The sequence below is a fragment of the Carassius gibelio genome, chromosome A11 (genome assembly GCF_023724105.1).
Source record: "Carassius gibelio isolate Cgi1373 ecotype wild population from Czech Republic chromosome A11, carGib1.2-hapl.c, whole genome shotgun sequence".
Lineage (NCBI taxonomy): Eukaryota > Metazoa > Chordata > Actinopteri > Cypriniformes > Cyprinidae > Carassius > Carassius gibelio.
This window is the reverse complement of record NC_068381.1, coordinates 5302173-5325963: the sequence shown is the minus strand read 5'-3', so window position 1 is coordinate 5325963 and position 23791 is coordinate 5302173. Positions and strand designations below refer to the sequence as shown.

Below are 23791 nucleotides of genomic sequence, written 5' to 3'. Positions count from 1 at the left end.
TTTTCAAATCAGAGAAGGTGCAGGTCTGTCCGATCATGGACCTTTAGGTCATTGACTCGGTGCCAACAAATATGTAACAACGGGAAAAGTCCGGGAGAAAACCTTCAAAGGAGAGGAGCCTTGACATCTGTGTTTGTGCTGCCATCTAGTGGTAGTTAAGTCAACCAGAATTGACGTTTTTTAAAAGGGGTGGTCAAAAAAAAAAAAGTATTATAGTATAAAATAATAACAGTAATGTTGATTACACTGCTGTCAAAAGTTAGCGAAAAAGCTACATAATGTAGTTATTAAAAAATATATTGGCTTTGTAGAGATATAGTTTATTACAAGAGTATATAAAATATGCATTTTATGTATTAAGTTTTTTTCTCCTGGTACATTTATGAGACATTGTCTTTACTGTACTTCATCAAATAATCAGTTGAATTTTAATATGCTTTATTAAAACTAATAACTCCTTGTAATTTCAATTTGTCAGTATTGTCAGTAACAGTTTATTTTACACTGACAATGAAAACTCCTTTTACCATTTTATACTGACCATCAAGTTGTTCCTGTCTTCTTTTGTGATCATGCACGTCTGGAACAATATGAGGGTGAGTAATTGATAGCATAATTTTAATTCTTGGGTGGACTCTCCCTTTAAGTGTTTTGGGTCCTATTCAGTAGGCTACTCTATTTGTGCAAATTCCACATTACCCTAGGACAGAATAATTTAGTAGTTTAAGAGAAAGAGCTCTGAAAAAAGTTCAATGTGTCAGGTTCCTAAGACTAATTAATTGCAGTATTATGGATGCGGTGCAGTTTCTATAAATATAAGGTACATTAGACAGTGTGTAAGATTTTTGACCCTCACTGCACATTTGTCTTTAAAAATCTCTAAATGATACAGATTATCCTTTTGCTGAGTAAAAATTTGTGCACACACTTTCCATGAATGAACTATGCACTTTCATCGTTGTTTTGTCTATTTGCTTGAGTAGTAACACATTTTTCAGTCTTTATTAATGCGACTCTCTATAAATTAATATACCTATACTGTATTTTCCAAATGTCTGCTGTTGTTAATCTACTTCAGTAACGGAGTGGAACATATTGACTTTTCATTTTGTCACTCTACTGTAGCCTCCAGCTTTTATAGACTTCATGAAGGTGGTGATCACGTATTTTACTCAACTTATTAATAACTGTTAAACCATCCAACTCACCCTCGTCTCCACTATACTGTAGCCATACTGTACGTGTACTGTATGTGTGTTATTGCAGAGGGAATAAACACGACTGTCTCCAGTAGGTGGAACATTTTCTTTCAAGGAGATGACAAGAGGAAGAAGGGAGGGGTGAGATGATAAAAAAAGCATCGTCATACAAAATTCATTCACATTAAATATTCAGCAGTCTTAACCAAGTCACGTGTATAGGCTACTGGTCATAGAAAATATGACCTGTATACGAAGTTGCTGTAAACTATTTGAAAAGATCATATTTTTATATCATAATAGTTCAATATATCTGACGATTAGTTACGTATGCCTCTGCAGGACAGTGAAGTGCCCCGTTCCGTCCTTCACGGTCACGTCACGTAGATTTGGGCGGACCCAGCGCTCTGTGGGGTCCATGACGACCCTTGTAGAGGAGGATAAGGGTACTGCCTAAAAACAGACGCTTTTATTGGACACGTAGTGTTGCTAGGCGCCAGGGGATGTCCGTAAGAACGCATCAGCACTGGAACCGAAGCTAACTATGAACGCTAAAACATAACGAGGGAGGAATCTTTAGGGGAGGTGTCGGTATTATCCGAGATGAGGAGAGCATTGCCGCAGTGAGCAAATAATCTCATCAACGGGCTGTGGATTTCATGTCCCTTACAGACAGGTTGACATTTCTAAGAAGCAGGCGTACTCGGGATGAAGCTGCTGTCTGGTTGCTTGGTGAAAGTAGATGTCTGAGAGACCATTCATTAAAATGACATTTCAAGGGACAGCCGCGCGCTTTATAGTTTTGTGACGGATTAAACAACGTGACAGCCTCTGTCAACTACCCAGCATGGTGAGTTAGATACTGATATTAGTTTAACATTGAAAAAATATATATTTTAAAATTGTTTTACAGCTTTTACAGTACATTTGTGGTATGGCTTTCTGATGTAAGGAAGCTTACCAGAAGTTAATGTTATTAGTAACTATGTATTATTTGGTTTGCTCTTTTAACTAATTGCATAAATATTTAATTATACTGAATATTAGCTATAGGCCTATGTTAATGCGAAGTCTGGCAGCCGGTCTTCAAATGATGCCGAACTGCGTCAGACTCTATTGCAGGTATGGCAAACCGTTTTAACATTTTTTCATTTAAAACTAACTACTGTATATTCTTTATTTCTAGCACTTATCTATCTATCTATCTATCTATCTATCTATCTATCTATCTATCTATCTATCTATCTATCTATCTATCTATCTATCTATCTATCTATCTATTTTATTCATTTATTCATATTAAATGATCCAATAGAAACTAGTATGTTTTCTATATGTTTTCTGTATTTAGGTAATACTTACAGTATTACATTGTAGAATGTGCTTATTTGCATCTAGTCAAGTTTCCATAACTACTGTTATGGGTGACAAATTTCCAGTATTCCAGTTGTTTATAGTAACATTTTAAATCTTACTTGTAGGAATTTAATTTTTTTCATGTAAATATATACTATTATCTAATAAATATACACTAGTAAATATGCATTTGTATTATTAGCATAATGTTCTTGCATCTATAAAATGTATAAATACTGTACTGTATGCAATGAGCAAGTGCTAAATAAATAGATACTACAGTAGTTTATTCTGGGATAAGTGCTGGTTTCTAATGAATACTTCTTTCTAATGAAAACATATACTAGTCATTATTTAATTACTTACTAATAAGGAAACAGCCAGGAACACAAAAAAGTCGAGTTAGTTTAAGGAATAAGTGTTAAAACTACTTGCCATATTGCAGGTGCATTCATTCAAGGAGGACCATGCAAACGGCTGAAAGTCACAGATGAGTGTCCAGCGATTCATTGGTCATGGAAAACCTGACTGGATCCGACTCTGAGCAGCAGCCTGTGGGCGTCACAGTTCCTTCTGTCCCCTCAAAAAAGACTGTGATTTATGAAAATGGTCATGAACATCCCACTCACACAGACTCCGCAGCTGCTGCACACAGAGGGGCCAGTGATCCAACTGCATACCCCCTATCAGATTTCAAAAGTCTTGTCCGGCAGAGATTTATACGCAGAAGTTTGTGGTTCTCTGAGTCAGAGGATCCAGAGTTTGAGGTGTCCGAGTGCTACACCACCAGCAGTCCCATTAAAAATGCACATATTGCGGTCCAGAGGAGCTTTAACGAAGAGATTCAGGTTGGACAGAGGGACAGTTTAAATGAGAACTTCACCAAAGAACCAGAGACAATTGAGGCTGAGGAGAAACATGATGCTGAACCATCTGAAACCCCCAAAAGTGTGGGGAAAGCTGGGAGCGACGAGAACGAGGAAGAGGCCGAAATGAAGGCCGTATCCACCTCGCCAGGTGGACGCTTTCTTAAGTTTGATATTGAACTTGGCAGAGGGTCGTTTAAAACGGTCTATAAGGGCCTGGACACTGAGACGTGGGTGGAGGTGGCCTGGTGTGAACTTCAGGTAAGGAAAATGCAGTTACAACGTATATATCAAAATTTTAACCACTTGAGTTTAAATTATTGCAATGTGACCTTTCAGTGACCTGCATAGGTCTCCTGATGGCCTCCTTTCACTCCTTTATCTTTTTTTTCCTGAAAGTGTTGGTCTTCCAAAATTTGTTGACATGTTTAATATCATTGTAGCAAAAAGAGTGTTAGATAACCAACAGATTTACTTAATTTGTTGGGCATAATGATTCATCCAAGACCTAGATTTGCAGGATATTAATTATCTAGAAGTAAAAACTTCTGTGTAGTTTGTTATTAACAACAACAAAAAAAAGTATAATTTTCTGATTGATCCCATTGCCATTCAAAACGCTTGCTCTTTGTACAGGTTTGCCGGGTCATCTGATATAGCCTCTTCCTTTTTATCAGCACTATTGATTGTAAAATGGAGAGATTGGATCACCATGACCACATTTAGATCAGATTTCCTATGTTTAATATTGTTTCCATGTTTTTGTCTAGAATCATTTGAGGTTCAGCTGAGTTCAACTGAGAATATCAAGAGTTAATTTTTACTGAGAATATTCAGAGAGCACAATTATGTTAGAAGTGATGCATTGTAATACCTCCAGCAAACAGCTTTGTGCTGCTTCTAGCTTGTGCTTAATATGCATCACAGTAAATATCTCTCAGAGATCACTAAATTATTTTTGAAGTAGACATTTATAGGAGAAAGACTGAAGGGTGTGGACACAAACAAACTGTAAAGAAGCGGTGCACATCCCTGGTTGATCAGTCCCCTCTGCATAGGGGTCATGTGATAAGGTCTGGTCATGTGCACGTACCTGCTGATATGATGCAATATTAAAATGTTATCAAGCTATTTCTCTCTTATATTCTCATATTACAACTGTATTTAAATACAATTTCAGGTCTAAACAGAAACAAGACAATCAGGTTTTGCCAGATCAAATCGTCTTAGAAACATACTGTAATATTTACATAGGCTAAACAATGACAGTTGCTCTTTATTATATAACCACACAACATATTTTTATGTTTTCTATCAACAGAAACGTTCACTGAAAAATACCTCATAGACTACTACAAGATGAGGCTTATTTTCATTTTGGGAAGAAAGGATAATTTTTGCGTTCACTGTCCATGGAAGGATTACTAGGCAGTCATGATCTCTGGAGTTCTGATTTTATACATCTGATTTTTTTGTTTCTATTTGTGAGTGTAATAAAAAGGGGCTCCCATTCAGACTATAGATATTAATGTTTGTGAGATTTTTGCTTAGTTTTTTTTTTTTTTCTGAATGAGTGACTTACTTCCTTTTTTATATTATTCTGTAGTTGAGAGAGTGGTACTGTATGTATTATAGTCACTGCTTGGGGCATGTTGTCGGTTTGGGATTGGATTTATACCGCTTTGTGAATCACAGGGAGGGAATTAGAAGCATATATTTTGACTGCTGAGAATAGCGGTCTCAGCAAGCTAAAAAGTTGCTGAGGCCCCCAAATTTGCTTGGAGGGAGGAGAGAGAGAAAGGAAGAGACAGGGCAACAGGTCAGATGAAGTGAAGATGGCTGTGTACTAGGGAACATGGTTTCCCTCACATCAAGCAGTAGTTCTCTCAAGAAGACAATATAAAATATACTCCTAATGGACCATTTTATGTACAGCTGAACACCCAACCTGTCTTATCCCTCATTTGTCTGTCAGGGATGCATCAGCAGCATACAGAATGAAAGAAAAAGGTGTTGTCTTTAATTGTCTGTGACGGAGTCTTTATTTGAGACATCAGAAAATGATCTTAGAGCCATTTTGAGAGCTTTTAGACACCCCAGTAAATAATCAATGCCACAGTGTTTCATTCTAAGCTAGTTTAAGCTGTATTACAAATGCAGTGAAATCTCAATGTATTAATGCATTTAATTATGACAGTTTTTTTTATCACAGTACTGCATGTAAACTACTTCTGCTTTTTCTCATTTGTAAGTTGCTCTTATAGAAACCACCTAGCAATCTGGTAACATGTTGGGTCTTAAGAGCTTGTAGAAGGTATAAAGTATAGTGGATGGAAAATTAAGAATGGGGGAAGTTAAATGAAATATATGTCCGTGTGTGTGTCCGAGTTCATGTGAGGTATTAGATGGTGCAGTGTGGGGTGAGTCTTAGAGGTTTTATGGGGTTGCACATCGCCTGATTGTGAGGGACAGAGATGTTACAGATACTCCCTGTCAGCTTTAGGAAATTTAGCAGCAGGAAGAGGGCAGATGCAGAGGTATTGATTTGGTCAGCTGCTTGACCATAGCTACACACCAGCACGTGAACCACCAATGACTATGTAACTGTAGCATTTTCAAGCCTAGCTCAACTGCTGTACACACTAGTTTTAGCCCAACTGCAAGTATCTCACTAACCCGCAGTGACATTTTGTACACTGAATAAAGAGACTTCAATTTCCTGTCGGTTCAGTTCTATTCAGTTTTTCAGACAAACCTCAATAGAAAATGTTAGGGTGAGTTTGTTTTTATTTTATTTTATGCACTGTAGTGCACATCAAAAGGCTAGAACAAAATATGCTAATTACACATCCCACTCCTTGAGGAGAATATATTTTGCCTTTCATGTTGCATTGTTATGATTTAATACCAGTAGTTTAGTTGTTTTTTTATCTCTTGCCTGCCTTTGATCTCTGATCTTGACTTTCTTAGTCATATCATGCTCAAAGACATTGTACCCACCCCCATGACCATACAATCACAAAAAAAAAAAAAATATATAAAACAGATATACTGTCTGTCCTTAGAAAGATATTAAAGTGAATGTTCACTTTAAATGAATAAAGATTGACCTAAATGTCTTTCGAATGCATGTCTTCTACTGGTCAAGAGTTGTTTCATAGAACTGTCTTTTCCCTGAAAGGAAGATAATTGAGTTTTCACAACAGTGTGGCAGTTCAGTACAACTCTCTTACATGTCTTGTTACGTTAATTACCATATGTTTGGTTCTTTTCACCTGTCTATCTGTCTCTTTCACTTTTCTCCTGGCATGTGCCTGGAACCTCAAAAACCAATGCTGATCCCTTGCCATCCCAGGATCGTAAGCTGTCCAAAGCAGAACGTCAGAGGTTTAAAGAGGAGGCAGAGATGCTAAAAGGTCTTCAGCATCCAAACATTGTGCGCTTCTATGACTTTTGGGAATCTCCTCTTAAGGGAAAGAAGTGCATTGTTTTAGTCACTGAACTGATGACATCTGGGACACTGAAAACGTGAGCCAAATAAAAAACAAGTTATGCTATTACACCTGGGGCAGTATCTTAATTGGTTTGAATTGCTTGCTATGGGACACCAATGAATGTGATCTGCAATATTACAACTTAGATTGCACAAAGTAAATTTTATAACTCTGTTTCTGCTAATATGTAGGTATCTGAAGCGATTCAAGGTGATGAAACCAAAAGTTTTACGAAGCTGGTGCAGACAGATCTTAAAAGGTCTTCACTTTCTCCATACAAGGACACCTCCCATCATCCATCGAGACCTGAAGTGTGACAACATCTTCATCACTGGTCCTACAGGCTCAGTCAAGATTGGAGATCTTGGCCTGGCCACTCTAAAGCGAACTTCCTTTGCCAAAAGTGTAATCGGTAATCAGTCAGAAGAGTAACATGTTTTTTTTTTAGGTTACACTGAATACAACATTTAAATAGCCTGTTTAGATAAAGTAGACTGTAGCGTGTTATGTGGAATTTCAAAGATTATCCATGTAGTTATTGTTTTTTCCTCCCATTCTTCACATTTTAGGCACTCCAGAGTTTATGGCCCCTGAGATGTATGAGGAACACTATGATGAAGCTGTAGATGTGTATGCATTTGGGATGTGTATGCTAGAAATGGCCACATCCGAGTATCCATACTCAGAGTGTCAAAATGCAGCTCAAATCTATCGCAAAGTTACTAGCGTAAGTTTGAGAAAAGGGCTCCTCACTGCCCGACATTCATATTTTTCAAAAATATTACTTGTGTGGATAAAGTATCAGGTCTAACATAGAGGATGTTGTTTATGAAACATGTTGCATAATGCATTCGTTCATAAACTTTCTCATTGAGCAGAGTGTTTGTACAACAGATTTTACATATGATTGATAGAGATAATAATTCTGCTCATTGATATATCTATAACATATTCTGTAATTGCAGTCTGGTACAAAGGAAAATGTTGCCTTTGAAACCATTTTTTTTTCATTGAAAATATATGTATGAGTGTTGGGTTCCTTTTTGATTCACTGCACAGGGTGTGAAGCCAGCCAGTTTCAGTAAGGTGGCCGTGCCTGAAATAAAAGAAATAATTGGAGAGTGTATCCGCCATCGTTGGGAGGAAAGGTGAGTCCATCAGCTGAATAGTCTTCGGTCACATAACCATAAAGGTCAAAAAGTTTATACTCCTGTCAGATGTGACACATCATATGATGTGACAACCTTTTCCTGGAAAGCTCCAGCTTTATTTAACTACTATTTTACAGTGATTTGCTTTTGCTGTTCTTTGAACCCTGCTAATGACATCAGTTCAACCCTGTGTTAGTCTGATTGCGTACTGCATGCATGGGTCATCTATCAGCCAAATAGCTCATACCATTTGCTAAAGCAACATAGCATTGTTTCATTGTTCATAGTCTTTCAGATTTCAGACTAACAGTATTTTTAAAAAACATTTTCTGCACATCTTGTCTGGTCCATTTGAGGGCATTATATATGGGTTCCTATTGAACCACCAATTTCTTCAGGTCTTTATAAATCGAATTCCATCTTTCTCTTCTAAAAGGTACTCCATGAAGGACTTACTGAATCATGCATTCTTTGCGGAGGAGACTGGAGTAAGAGTAGAGCTAGCTGAAGAGGATGACGGCAAGAAGTCTTCCATTGCTCTAAGGCTTTGGGTTGAAGAACAAAAGAAACTTAAAGGCAATTATAAAGACAGTGGTGCTATCGAGTTTACATTCGACCTGGAAACAGAAGTCCCAGAAACAGTTGCCCAGGAAATGGTAAACAAACATGATTTTTAGAATTGCAACATTTTTAGATTTGACATATAGTAGACTTGTAGACAAACACAGGGATTGGGTTGTTTTCAACCAACAGTTGGGTTAAATGTTTGTCCATATTTTGTCCAGCATTTCTAAGTGTATTAGATACTTATAGTTTGGAATACTTATTCAGATTGAATTAAAAAAGTAAGTCACCATTTAAGAGTTGTTCAATTATCACTTCTGGCAGGTGGATTCTGGGTTCTTTTTAGAGATTGATGTGAAGATTGTGGGTAAGTCTATCCGTGACCGTGTGTCTCTAATAAAGTGGAGACGGCAGCGGAACGCCTTAGGCCATAATGGAAAGACAGAAGAGAGAAGCACCAAGACTGAGACACAGAATCTCCTTCAGGTGCCCTCCACAAAGCCACCTGTGGGTGGACCACCCAGTCTTCCATCCGAAAGAGAGGAGCTACAGACCGAAGCATTCAGCCTGGTCTGTAGTGCGACTACAGCTACACGTGAGAGACATCTAGAGATAAATGTATAGATGAAACTGTGTTACTCAGTTCTTCAAAGATATCCACACAAAAGATGGAAAGACTAGTACAAAATTGGTTATTTTAATTACATTTTAAATGAGGCATTATATGAATAGGTATGAGATAATTAACAATATCCACAGAAGCAATAAGATGTTGCCAGTAAGATGATATGCATTTCACTTTATTATATTATATTAATTATTTAGTATAATTCTTCTTATTTATTTTTTATTTTTTTATAACTCAGTGCAGGTACATTTGAATTTGCTTCCATGACTTTAATAAGCACTTTGTGTCATCTGTCCCAACTAATGCAGAAGACAGCAGTGCTGTCTCAACGATGGTAACAGGCACTTTGGGCAACCAAGACAACACCTCTCAGCAATCCCTCTCTGAGTCCATTTCCACTGCACAAAGGGTCTTAAGCCCTCCAACACTGCTTCTGGCTCAGTTGCCAGAAAGTTCGCAACAGCTATCTACTGCACACCTGCCTCTGGGCACTCAACAGCAATCTGCTCTACAAATGCCCCAAGGTGTCCCACAACAAACCATAGGTCAGTTACTCCATGGGACCCAGCAACAACCTAGTTCTCAGCAACCCCAGCGAGCCCAACAACAGCCTTGTGCTCCCCAACACCAGGCTGCACAAGCACAGGCCCATGGTTTGGTGCCACAAGCTCCCCAGCAACAACCCACCGTTCAGCTCCACCAGCAATATCAGCAGTCAACTCATCAGCTACAACAAGGGGCTTTTCAGCAATCTTCGATACACCTGCATCAGAGAGCCTACCAGCAATCACCTGTAAGTTTGTAACTATAATCACTTTATCATTGCATTTGAGCTTTACTTTGTAGGAAAACTCCAAGACCACCATCTTTTTCCCCCATTGTTTTCTTCCCTTATCACTATGTTTTTTTAAATGTTATGATTACTGCCTAAATTTTAACAAAATGTGTCTTTTTCTCAAACTGTGGCTGAATGAGCAGCGACATGGAAGTGTTCCTGGTGACACCCAAAGACCTTTGCTATTGCCCGATAATTTGACAGGGACGAGGCGTAGCAGCACCTCATTCCTCGAAACATTACAGAAGACTGAACTACAGAATTTGTTAGAATGGCTGCATCATCGGGCTTATTGCTGTCACAACCCTGAAGTAATTTCTAGGGAAGAAATGGATCAGTTGCTGTCTTCAAGTGCCTTCACAGGATCTTCATCATTCACAAATTATGATCAGGCAACCAATAATGTTTCTGAAGACACCGGAGCCTCTGAATATAGCTCGGAGCATGTGAAAATGTATTCACAGGCCCAGCCAATGTCATTCAGTAGGAGGCACTCTGATGTCCACCCACATTACTGCCAGGCTTGTATGCCAATGTTGCTGGCTGTAAGGTCAGGGGATCGAGGGTCTCTCGGTCATGCCTCTTCACCCTCTTCCTCCCCTATCCACCAAAACATGCCATCCTTTTCCTCATTAAAACCATCATTCCCACCTAATCTGGATCATGCAGTGTCCAGCTCACCAAGTAATACAAACACACAGTCTCCATATATGTCTACAATGCCTCCAAAGCAAGTTTCTGTTCCTAAGAATATGCCAAGTTCAATACCAGTTGAAGTCACCCCACCTTCTCCAGTCCATAAAAGCCATCCTCCTGCACAGATTCCTGTGACAACTCTACATAACAACATGTCATCACTAAGCCATACCACTGCATTTACCCCTGTCTATGTATCTATACCTTCACCGGTCCCTACATCTTCCAGACATAAGTCCATATCTTCACCAGTTGATCCATTATCCCCACTTAGGTCATCCTCTCCAGTGTCCCCGGTCTCTTTGATTGGGCCACATTCTCCTAGTTTGGGAGAAAGCTCAGATTTGTTTCACCTTCATCGCTGTTTACATCATATCATCAATCGGCGTACCAGTTCCCCTGTGCTGACTGACAGGGTGCAGCCTGGAGATGGCCAAGGCAATGCTAGTTTTAACAGGTTCCTTGCACCTAAGGTCCAAAGTGTAAGCTCTTTGTGTGTACCCCTATTACATCAGGAAATGGGGTCTTTTTCTATGCAGGACAATGAAGCTGGATCAGGTCTTGTGGTAGGTGAAAATTAAAACTTACTAGCTATGATCCCAGCAAGGAAATCTAGAACAAGAGAATCACTTTTGGCTCACCCATACTTTCCAAGCTTCTTCTTCAACCTTCTCTGTTGCTTCAATATGTACTTAGGTATTATTCCCTAATGCCAGTCCCTCCTAGCTTTATTCCTATGTAGCATTCAAGAGAAAATGTGTACTTGTTTTGAGAACTGAACTGAAAAAATTCTCTAATCACTGCTGTTTCTAAAAGAAGAAGAAATTGGACTGTCTTCAGGGGACTGTTATGTCCTTTTGAAGGTCACAGACTCTTAAAAGACTGCTAGAGGATGGCACAGCAAGCTGACTGAATAATAAATGACTGCTACTGCAACACTGCAAATTATCCCTGTCACCCCGTACGTGGTCTCTTTAAGAGCAACAACCCCTGTTTGTAGAGCAAATCACTACTCTGTTTGATATCACACATTTTCTTCTTCTGTTCCCTGTCAGTAGCCACTAATTTACCCGTCACATCAAACCATGTGCTGCTAGACTTGCTATTCTGCTAATATCTCAAATAAATGCTATTGGCTGTGAAATGCTTAATTGCAAATAGATTTATATTTGTGCGTGTGTTTTTTTAGCCTTCTGGACAATTGTTTTCATCTAAGACCGTCTCTGCTCCAGCTACTCCTGTACCACATGCTCATCAACAGAGCATTCCGTCCCCTGCCCTCATAGCACAGCAAAACCAGACGACTGTACCACTAGCACAGGAGGTAAGGCTGCTATAGGTTTGACCTCCCTTAAATGAGGATGGGCGCATTCCTGTGTGTTAGCGAAGTGATAGTTTAGTAGTTTAATTTAGAATTTTGTTCTTCCTTGTGTTTGTATTTCTCTCAGTTTCATCTCTATTTCCATCCTGAAGCTTTCCTGCCTCAGGTAGACTCAATCTGTATAAACATCCTCACAGTCTTTTTTTATGTTCTGAAAAAAATCTGTTTTAGTCATGCCATAAATGTATCAGATTATTGAAAAATCCACTAAACAATGAATGGATTCAGTTCAATAACTGAGACAAAGTTATGATAGCCAGAATAATCAGTGGAAACTGCCGAGTAAGTGTTTTTGTAATGAGTATTATTTTTAATATTCTTTATTTCTCTTTTTCTCTCTCTCTTTGTCTTTTACAGACATTATCAACATTTCAGCCCCAAGTGCAGGCATCTTCAGCTGCTCAGACTATGCCACAGCATTTGCTACAGTCAGCTTCTACAATGTTCAGCACCGCGACCCTTTCTCCACAACCACAGCTAAATGTTCAGACCCCCATTCTCCAGCCTCTACAAATTGCTACACAGGTAAGTTCATGAAACCTGTAACTAGGCCTATGTTTGCAACCCTTTTTCTCAGACACCAGAACAAGTCTTTAGCAAGGGTGAAATTTGTTCAACCTTAGATGGTACACGTGGAGGGATTTTCTTAATTCTACATGCAAATGTGTAGCTTTCTAGCTTACCTCTGACTTTTTATGTTGTTATCTTGCTATTTATTCTTTAGTTTCCATCGACATATCCTCTTTTGCCAGAAGGGGGCACATCTGCAGTGACAGAGTCAATACCTTTCTCCTCAGTCTCTTACTCTTCTCCCTACCCCACAAATGTTCCTCCTGTATCTTCACCATACTACTCACCACGCCCTTTCCCTGCTCCTCTTCCCATACAACCAATGCAAAATGTACCCTGCATGCTAGGAGCAGGCACACCTGTGTCCACCCCTCTAAATGTTCCTACCCCTATACCTCTCCTGGCCATGGCCCTGTCCCCACCCATGCTTCCTCCCGGGGAACATACGCGGCAGATGTACTCCCCAGTTCCAGCACCAGAAGGTGCCCTTTTCCAATCTCAACCGCAACCAACACAGCCCTCCCTTCCCCTCCCTAATCCAGCCTCCCTCCGTCAGCAAGACCCATCTATTCCTGAAACTTTTACAGAGGTAAATGATGTGGCTTCTTTCCTGCTTTGTGCAAGGATTGTTTTATGTACGGCGAATGTTAATCATAATAATTTCAATGATCACGTAATAAAGTGATAAAGAACAGTGATTACTGTACTTTGAGAGGGATAGCAGAATGGCAGTACATAAATCAGGATTGGTGCAGTAGTGCATTGTCATAGCAATCAATGATGCAGGATAATCAATATTATTCCATGAGCCTTAGAAGCTGAGGTCAAGGCTCTTGTCACACAGTAAAACACAGCAATCTTCTTTTATTCAACAGGAGTACCCTCGGCATGAGGAACTACAGATCCTGGCCCCAGCTCACACCATAATGTCGCAGATCCAGTCTCCCCCACAGGACAGGCAATCAGACCCAAAGTTTACCCCTGCCCAAGCCCTACATGAGACTGCGGAGCCTCTTCTACAGTCTGCTGGCATACAGACAAGATATGCTGTTCCTGAGAGTACTGGCATGCCCAGAACAATTCAGCAAATGGCAGACACTGTTTCAATGCCTATTCCTCCTGCACCAGAGCCCAGCCCATTTCAACCCAGCACTGAGGTAACAGTAGTCATAAAGCCTCCTTTATCTGAATATTATATGTATTCTTAAAACAAAGTACTACATAGATATCTGAAATAAATATTTTTTCCTTACAGGCACCTGTATCTATTCCATTCCATAGCTATGTATGTGACAGGTAGGTAGATGTTGCTTTTGCCTGAAAAACCTATGAAAATGGCATATCTGATTGAATGCAAACATCATCTTTATTAACAATGGCTGATCTGACCTGCTTACAGTGGCAGATATCACACAATACATTAAAACAATATAACTCAAATTGTCTCCTAGTAAGTTCTTCACTAGATTATACTGTCTTGTTTGTTCAGCCTTTACCAAGATGCAGGATCTGGTAAAGAAATGAGTGACAGCTATGAGGGATCCACTGGTGGTGGAAAGGGTGATGGCAAACCTAGAAAGCACCACCGCAAATCCAGTCGCACGCGCTCACGCCAGGAAAAAATTAACAAGCCAAAGCTAAACATGCTAAATGTGAGGATAAAACACATCTTCTTTTTAATTTGTACTTTTTGCAAGCACCTCCTAACACGTAATTGTACTTCCAGGTTAGTGATACAGGTGACAAGATGGTGGAATGCCAGCTGGAGACGCACAATCATAAAATGGTGACTTTCAAATTTGACCTAGATGGAGACGCACCTGAAGAAATAGCCACTTACATGGTGAGCTTAAGGATCTGCACTGACTTTCAGAACATTACGAAACAATACGGTACTGCTTACCATCAGTTGCAGTGATTTGTAGTGATTTGTCTGAAGCATAAAACTGTTTAATCCTATTACCTTTTTATATATTGTTTGTTTTCTGTGCAGCTTTGTACATTTTGTTTCTCTCATTTGTGTATCAGGTGGAAAATGGTTTCATTCTACCGATTGAAAAGGAAATTTTTATAGATCAACTTAAAGACATTGTCGACAAGGCAGAGGACATTCTAAGCGAGGACATGGACGAACAGAAGAAATCAGAACCTGGGACAAGTAATTTGCAAGGACAAATTCCTAGAGATCAAGGGGCAGAGGTAATACAGGGAGTCAGTTAAAGACTCAGACATCTTAAATTAGTAATGTGTGGGGAGAAAATTCACCAAATTCAATAAAATTATTAAATTGAAAGATAATAACATTCTCCTGTTACTCTCCAGGGGGAAAAGGGACTTCAACCTGAGGCCCCCCAGCTAGTTTATCAGCAAAATGGTAAACTTTTTCCATGTGAAATTAACATTAAACATTCATGCTCACCAAATGTTTGCTGATGAATAAATGTATCCACATTTAAGAATTTAGTATGGCCTCTTGTCCTGTGCTTAGTTCTACACACGGGTAAGCGGTGGTTCATCATCTGCCCTGTGGAAGAGGCTCCTATTGCCAGTAAGGATGTATCCTCAGATGGAGTTCCATCTACACAATCTCCATCCACAACAACAATAACTGATGGGACAGCTCAGCCTGGTGAGAGTGCATCAGCACAGCCACCAGAACCCAGCACAGGATCTGCCTCTGTATCACTGGGTAATGTCAGGCCGTGACATTACTTAGTTGTATCATGATTGTTTCAGCACAGCCTCTACTCGTAAACAAAAAGAGCAAAAGAGTGTCTTTCTTAGAACGTGTTTTTTTTTTGTAATTTTTAATTTTCTGTCTTGTTTGTTTTCTTTCATTCCACAGATTCAGAAACCTGTGCCACAGCACCTCCATCTGGAGAAAGTGATCCCTATGGGGTCTGGAGCCCCCTCTCTATGACCACTACTGATCCTCTTTCTTTGGCTGCTCTTTCCCAAGCTTCCCCTGGCCCACAAGCCACTGCAATGCCAGTGCAGCCTGCTTCCCATCCAGAAGAGGGGCCACAGTTGGGCTCAGTCAGTGTACAACAATCCCAGCCGTGCATGGATCCGCAAAGCTCTCTTTTTGTGGATGAGACCCAGAATGGCAGATTAGGCTCAGTTTCCCCCATGCACACTGCTCAGCAGATGGCTGAAATTGCATGTGCCGTCTTCATGGTGGAGGATGTGCCTTGCTGTCCCTTGGTCATGCCGCTGTCCCTTGAAGTGAGCAGTGGGGCTCAGAAGTCATCCTCTGTGATACCACAACCATCACAAGACACCACGTCTGCTCGGGAACAACTCCACTCCATTACATCTGGTCAGGTGGAACGTACCCAGCAGCCTGTGGTACTTCAGCAGCCCGTGTCAAATGTGAGTGGAACTAAGGCACCTTCCCTGCCTCAAAGCCCCGCTCCTTCACAACACCCCTTTGTCCCTTGTGAATCAGATGGAGAGGGGCGTACCAGAGGAGGGTTTGTAGACAGCACTATCAAAACTCTGGATGAGAAACTGAGGAATTTACTGTATCAAGAGTATGCTCCCATGTACCCATCGGGAAGTGCTGCTGAAACTCCAGGATCTGGCACGGAGTATATCCAGTCACCGCCTGGACCAGAGAGTGCAATGGGAGGGTCAGGAACCAGCACACCTAGTCTTATGGGAGAGGGACGATTCAGAGCAGGAGAGCAGTTGGTAAGTTTAAGCTCTATCTGTGATTATTATGCTTTCTTAATAGATAAAATGTATTGAGGTATGAGGCATGGGTACCCATGTACTTACGTTTTTGTATGTACTCGCCTATTACCAGAAGCTATTCCCTAGTTTACAGCATGTCTTAAAAACCATTTTGAATTTGAAGACATCTCAAATGTAGGTTGGATTGTGCTTGATGACTTACCATCTAAAAACATTAGCTTTCGGTCTTTTAGCCACAGATTCCAGAGCGTGTAGACAGTTTAAGTGCTCTCAGCGACTCTGCGGTTGCAGGTGAGACAATATTTCATTTTTATCTTATTTTTTTCTCTTGAGAAATGCTCTTTAAAAAAAAATTATCATTTACAACAATAAGAAACTTAAAGCCATTTTTCTCCACAGTCACTGTGCCCAGGAGACCTGTGATGGCACACTCTACCTCTTGTTCTGGATCTAGAAGTCGATATAAGGTACATCATGTATAGCATACCCATAACCTCTGCAGGAAAATGCAGGTTAATAGATTAATTCCTAGTTTAATAATCTGGTAGCCCATTTTATGTTGGTATCAAATATTTAATTTTGTATGACAAGGGAATAGCTGTTTATTATGAATCTTGTAATATCAGTATTCTGTCTTTTTATTTTGTTTGATTTCAATTCTGTGGATTAGATGGTGCCTAGCTCCGCTGATATCCTGTCAGGTCAAGGCCGAAAGCAGCGTAGCCTGAGCAGCACAGCTTCTCCAGCACACCCTGGTGGTTTTTTTGGAGAATGTGCAATGTATAAAGAGCCAACTGTTTCAGCTACTACTGTTGGCAGGTTCTCAGTAGTCAGCACAGAAGACGAGGTCACACGCAGGAAGCTCAGCAGCAGATATTCCGCCCCACCTGACTTTTATCTGGACGCCCCACCACCTCTGACCAAACGAGGCTCACTGCCAAGGGCCTCACTCTCAGCAGACGTCACCGTTCAGACCCGTTTCATGTCTTCTGACTCTGGGGCTGAGAGCAGCCCTGCCAAAATGGCACCCACAACCCCATCCCGTCATGGTAGGACTGAAAGGAGAGGAAGTGACCTCATGAAAAGAGCAGTGGCTTTCCTGAGGCGCTCCGGTCGCAGTAGTAGTGTGCAAAGCTCTGATTCGCCAAGCAGAAAAGGAGGGGTGTACGGATCCTATGTCAGCAGCGACAATGACTCAGAGATGGAGGACTCCGATATAAAGGAGCTTCAAAGACTAAGAGAAAAGTGAGTTTGTCATGTCCATGTGTTTTTTGATGGAGAGATGAAAAATAAAACCGATGAGCAATTAATACAAATTCTTAGGTACTCACCATTGTATGCTTTATACAGGCATATGAAGGAAATATCCGAATTGGAGGCCCACCACCGAGAAGAGATTGAGCTTCTCTACATCAGATTAGGGAAACCACCTCCTCAAGGTCTTTATATTCCGCCCACAGTGTTCCCAGCTGGACGCAAGCGCAGGACCAGCAAACACAAACTAAAACCTGGCAAACTGCTCAGTCCTTTAGTACAACAGCTCAGAAATGTTGCCTCCAAAACTAGTGACAGCAGCAAACTTAATGATTTAACCAAATCAGGTTAGTTGGAGACAACGTTCATATACTATAAGGTATCTAAAAAAGTATCTTAGCATTTGGAATCAATCAAAGAGCATCTAGCCATGTAACTTCCTTTTTTCAGCTGAGGCTGCCCCTAGCTTGAATGGGTCTCCTGCCAGGGCTTCCAACGTGTCTGATGGCAAGGCTTATTCTGAGGCAGGGACTCTTCCTTGTTCCGTGTCTGTTCCGGTTCAGACCCAACAGCCCTGCTCTCTCAAAGGATCTCTCTCCTCCGACAATATCTACTATGGTCTCCAGGGAGAAGGACCTGTGCCATGCCGCCAGCCCGGCCAAGGTGACTTCAATTCTGATTTCCCAGCATGCACTGTAAGAGAAAAATAATAATAAAATAATTTTAAATGCATTTTTTACAATTAATTTTAAATAAATTCAGATACATTTTTATGAAAAATAGTTTTTCCATGTGTACCCTTCGATACTGGCTGCTTGAGGATCTCACCCTTTCTCTCACCTCTATTAATCTGTCCACAGGCTGGCCTCCTTCTCCTCAGGCATCTGCACAGGTCACCTATAAATCCAGTAGTAAACCACGCGCTAGAATCTTCAGTGGGCCTATTTCTCTGTCCATCTGTTTGTATCTCTCTCCTTTCCGCCATTCTCCATGTCATATGTTGGAGCCCCTGCTGTCTTTCTCCCACTCTCTTCTTCACTTTAATCAATTATTTATCTTTCCGCTTATCAGAATTCATGCTTCATCTTTGCTCATCCGGTGTTTTTTTTTTTATTCTTTCTATCCTCTATTTATCCCTATGAAATTCAGTGTTTTATTCAGTTGTCTGTTTTTTATGGCAATGCTTCTATACACTTTGAGCTTCACAGTATTAATCTCACTTTAATCATCCTCACTTTAATTTCACTTTTGCAAGCCTAAAAACAACACTTACTTATTTAATTATTTTAAATTTTCAGTGTTTTAACATATTGACTTATAAATACCTCTAATGCAGGTTTTTTTGCATTTGTAACTTTTAAAAGTTAAATAACATGCCCCACATCTTTATGTGACTCGTTGTGCAGTGATTTTCTACAGAAAATTAATTGTAACTTTTCTTTTTATAGGGTCAACACTTAAACGCCTGTGTCTGGGTAAAGAACGTGGCAGCAGTAACTATTGCCCTTTCTTATTTTCTAAACTTTAGACTTTAAACATGGAATTGGCTAAGCTGAAACCTTAACACTGACTACGTTTACAAGCTGTTAAAATTCGGGTTATGGTCGGGTTAAGGTCACTATTCGGGTTTCTGAAACATTTGGGATAACCCGTTTACATGCGTGAGCAGAGAGAGTTACTCCTGTATACATGGAATGTGTAATCAGTTGCCAATATCCCGATGTAAACGGTGACGCACGGTTAGCGTCTGGACGTACGGACAACATTAAGAAGCAATATGCGTCATTTCCGATTCTTCTTCCTGTATCCAAAGACAACAACAACAAAATTGGTCTCCTCCTCGCTCCAAAAGTGTGGTGCTGTGCTGCCTCTCGCCATGTTAACCTCGACGTGTTTACTTCCGCTATACTGCACACGGGTTTTTTTATGCGCCGTCTCTACTCAAAAGACCAAGATTCCTTGCGAATAGAACATGCACAGAACACACATTTCGATGGGGATATGCCGAAACCCGTTTACAAGACCAAATATTCGGGTTAGAAAAGGGGTACCCCAGGTATAATATCCCGGTTTTTAAAAAAAGGGGATATGAGCATATCCGGGTTTTTGCCAGTGTTTACATGGCCGTGCGTGACAGGGTTATTGCTAATATTCCGGTTTTGAACGGGATATTGGCTGCATTTAAACGTAGTCACTGTTGCTCCCGCTGTTAGCTGTGATGTTGAAAATATTTCGCCATGTGGACATAATATTGTAACCACCGTAATGGCATTAGGCCTTAAAGCATATTCAATAAGCATTAAAGACACTGTTGATTGTATCTCATGTTTTGTGATATTCAAGCAAATTGACTTGTTTCATAGGATCTGGAACACCGTCTGCTGCCTCCAATCAGTCCCCAATGCCTCCTGGATCCACTCCACCTCCTCACCAGCCAACTGGTCTCGCCCAAGCACAGACTAACAACAGCAACAACAAGACAGATGCTTTCACACAACAGCTTCATAGACTGGTGGATAACTGGGCAGAAGGGGTGAGGGCTCCTTCACGCGCATGCTCACGCTCATGCTCCCTCAATCTAAGACCACAGCAACTATCCAGATCCAGGATCTGGAGCGCTATAGAGGTAATGCTATTAAAAATACTCGATTACCGCTACATATTCCATTAAATTGTCTCCTTTATACACATGCTGAAAGTTGGGTGCTAAACAACATAGGGATTTCTCTGATGCTAATGTCTTTTTTTTAGGCTCCAGGTTCAATAGAAAGACTGAATGCTTCCCAGCTGCCTCTTTCATGGCCACAGATTGATTTCCATGCCTCTGCAATGGCGACTGACCCTTCACAAGTACTCCAGCGCAGTTTCATGGTGCCTGGTAACCCTTACAGAAAGATGCTAACTGCTCCACACTTAGACATGGACCACTGGCCGGCAATGACTGCCACTCATAACCAAGAAGTCTTTGCTTTCTCTGTTGTGCGCTCACCCTCATGGACAGCACCTTCTTCCCCCAGTGAGGTTCCAAGTTCTAGAAATAGGACCATGTAGCTTAACCATCACTGTACTTACAGTTCTTACTCTGTCGCCAAAAATACTTTAGTTTCTTTAGAGTGCTGGTTAGGCCTATCAGTGTGCAATTCTGTTGCAGTCTGCTAGCATGTAGTTGCTTACAATGCGGTAATCCTACACAAACATGTAAATATACAGTCCAACAACGTAGTCATATAATGTAGGCAGTTTACATTCGGTATTATTGTACATATTCATATAGCCTATGTAGAATAACAAAATTTTAGCATAAGCATATGTACAGAATATATATTTTTCATCAAAACCTATTTAGCTTGCTTGTGTTTGTGCAGAATCAACTTCCTTTACACCTTGAGCTGTACACTTGTGTAAATGCTTTATGGTACAGTAATATGCCCTTAAATCTGTGTAGATCTGTATAGACACTGTTTATACTTCTGTAAATATTAGCTTTGTCTGCATATGTGCATAAACTGGACAAAGTGAATGAAAGACTGAGGTGTAGGTTAGTCAGTGTTTTGGGGGTGAATAGTATCACATCACAGTTGGATGAAAACACTGGAGTGGTCATGGTTATGACATCATTGTGAATGTTTCACAGCGTCCTGCAGTGATCACTAATCACTAGGTCCAAAACACATAATCGCATGCTAGAAAGTTAACAACCACAAATTGCACTGAGAAATGAGAATACTTTAACAGACTGAACATTTTAGGTGAACAAGCCTGCAAGAGTGCCTTGAACAGCAACTTAGGACTGTGCTATGTACATTACCAGCCAATGTACAGAGGGTAATGGTGACTGCTATTAATTTTCTGTTACCCAGCATAATATAACTAAATTCATGTTTCCCCACCGGCAGTTAATTATGTCCGTTATGGAGGTTTATAAAATACATTTCAAAATTACCTATTCATGGTATAACTCAGTTACGAGTTTGTTTGCAGTAATCAAGTCATTTTCTGTCATCTAATACAGTAAAAAAAAAAAAAAAAAAAAAACACCACAGCGATCTACTACAACAAAAAGAGCAATATTTGTTTATCAAAAGTGTTATAACCCTCAAGTTATTTTTTGAAGTCTAAAAGAAAAAAAAAAGATCTCTGCTGGTGCAGTCATGTTTGCAGTTACAGCACAGTCTCATAGCACAATGCCATCATTTAGATCTCAGTGCTACTGTTTTCATTAATAATAATAATAATGGAGTTTCCTGGTGGAGCTCCAGTGGTTTCATACAGTGTTGACAGACTGATTCTTTGCAAAATATATTCATGAAACACCATGTCTACCCTAAACTAACTAACATCTATATTTGACTTTCAAAATATAGTAATGAGTGGAAGGCAAACATCTGTAGATGTTCTATATATATATATATATATATAGCAGTAGACCTTAGTGAGATTAGATCTAACCTTGCGCTAAGCAGAGGTGTAGACAGGTCATTGTTTTTTTCTCGTGGTAAACGGTGCTATAATGTATGAGAGTCTTTACAACTCTTATGATACAGCAAATCGTTTTTCAATTTATTATCTATTATTTTTGTATTTCATGAATGCAACAGTTATCTTAAGATTAATCAGAAATATTGAAATAAAATGAAATGGGCCAATGATATTTGCGTCATGAAACATTATGATGAAATTTCATTTAGGTACTGTTTTTCTGCATTATTGCACTATGCCAGTGCTTGTATTATGACACTGCTAAGCTTGTTTACATTCTGTACTGCTACATAGACCTAAATATAAGGTGGCCTATCTCAAATCTGAGCCATTTTACTTGACGTTTATGTTCAAAAAAGTTAATTACACTCTTTACAATCTTCAAAAGAAATGCATTTTGTTACACATTTGCAGAAATGTCTGCCTTGTACAAACACATGAACAATAGCCAATGTGACACTGATGTTAAAATTCATATCATGATAAAAAGTATTGCAGAACTTTTCCATACCACTATTTCAAAATATTAAAGGTAAATTCAGCATTTGCAGTGACTGGTCATTTTTTGTAGTTGTGCAAATGCTATGGTAGCTCATAAGGTACTATGTGATATGTGACATTTTTTAATTAATAACCCTTAAATTGTTACTTTTGAAACAACTTAGTTTTTTTAGAGTGCAACAACAGCACATTTACCTTGCTTTACAAATTTTATATATTTTTCATAAGTAGTTTTGTGTATGTTTTCCACGTTAGGAATTTTTCAGTTATTTTAAGTAATGCAGAGAGAACATGCCTGAATATTCAACGAAATTTCATAATCGATTATTAATAATTATTAATCATCTATATTACATTTTTTTGTTGTTGTTCTTGCAACCCTAATACCAAGCTGTAGTCAATACTGGTATTTTATCTGATCGTACCTCACATTTTATGTATAAAAGATGTTTTTTTCTTCAATTGTTGAAATCCTGTGAGAAACGACCAGTGAATCAGAGAATCGCAGTAACATGTGGAAGCCTAGTCGATAGACAGAAAGACAAATAACCTCAGCTGTAACATAAACACTGCTTTTTTTTTATAATTAATCGAGAGAGATCAAGGAACAATTAAGTAAAAATACAGCGAGTGACAGTGATTTGTATATTCCTCTGTTAAGCCTGAGTTTGGACAAAAACTTTTGAACTCACCTAATCCTTTTAATGAGGAAGATTTCGACCAAATCTACGTCAAATGAGGTAAGCAACATCTTGTGATTAACGACAGCAGTGGCAGACTGGGACAGTAAATCAGACCGGGAATCTGACTCCACCCCAGGCCACCTCTGTTGCTGCAGTCACCACCCAATGCATATGTCCACCAGACTGTTAAACTCTTTGGCTCTTTCAGTTGAATTTGAATTGGGTTATACTTAAATAAATCAAAATCCTTAGACTGTGAACGGCAAAATAATCAAATGAAGTGTCAAGGCATTTACTGTCTCTATCATCTTTCCCTGAATCCCCCTCTCTCTCACTCTGCACATTGAGTTTCTCTGCAATATAAAAATAAGCACTTTCAATAATCTATATTAATTATGCAGCCATCAATTGTATGTCCCCATGATCACAGTCCTACTA

General features: G+C 39.7%; 1 protein-coding gene across 5 annotated transcripts; it reads left to right on the top strand.

Moving 5' to 3' along the window:
- The first annotated feature begins 1549 nt into the window (after nt 1–1549).
- LOC128022116 (serine/threonine-protein kinase WNK2) lies at nt 1550–22719 on the top strand. 5 transcript variants are annotated; one of them, XM_052609377.1, is made up of 31 exons: nt 1550–2049; nt 2247–2321; nt 3001–3682; nt 6777–6949; nt 7107–7327; nt 7485–7642; nt 7975–8063; nt 8503–8722; nt 8955–9225; nt 9567–10051; nt 11979–12113; nt 12238–12276; nt 12528–12695; nt 12895–13329; nt 13616–13897; nt 13996–14036; nt 14230–14392; nt 14467–14583; nt 14769–14939; nt 15063–15114; nt 15229–15429; nt 15586–16433; nt 16670–16727; nt 16836–16903; nt 17107–17681; nt 17787–18037; nt 18141–18353; nt 18551–18649; nt 19139–19183; nt 20054–20316; nt 20442–22719. In XM_052609377.1, the coding sequence occupies exons 3-31, from the start codon at nt 3071–3073 to the stop codon at nt 20739–20741; spliced, it is 6753 nt and encodes a 2250-aa protein (XP_052465337.1). In that variant the 5' UTR covers nt 1550–2049; nt 2247–2321; nt 3001–3070; the 3' UTR covers nt 20742–22719. The 5 variants fall into 5 exon arrangements, with proteins under 5 accessions (XP_052465337.1, XP_052465340.1, XP_052465338.1 ...); XM_052609380.1 differs by lacking the exon at nt 2247–2321 and having other exon boundaries at nt 15229–15369; XM_052609378.1 differs by lacking the exon at nt 2247–2321 and having other exon boundaries at nt 18551–18625.
- The last annotated feature ends 1072 nt before the right edge of the window (nt 22720–23791 follow it).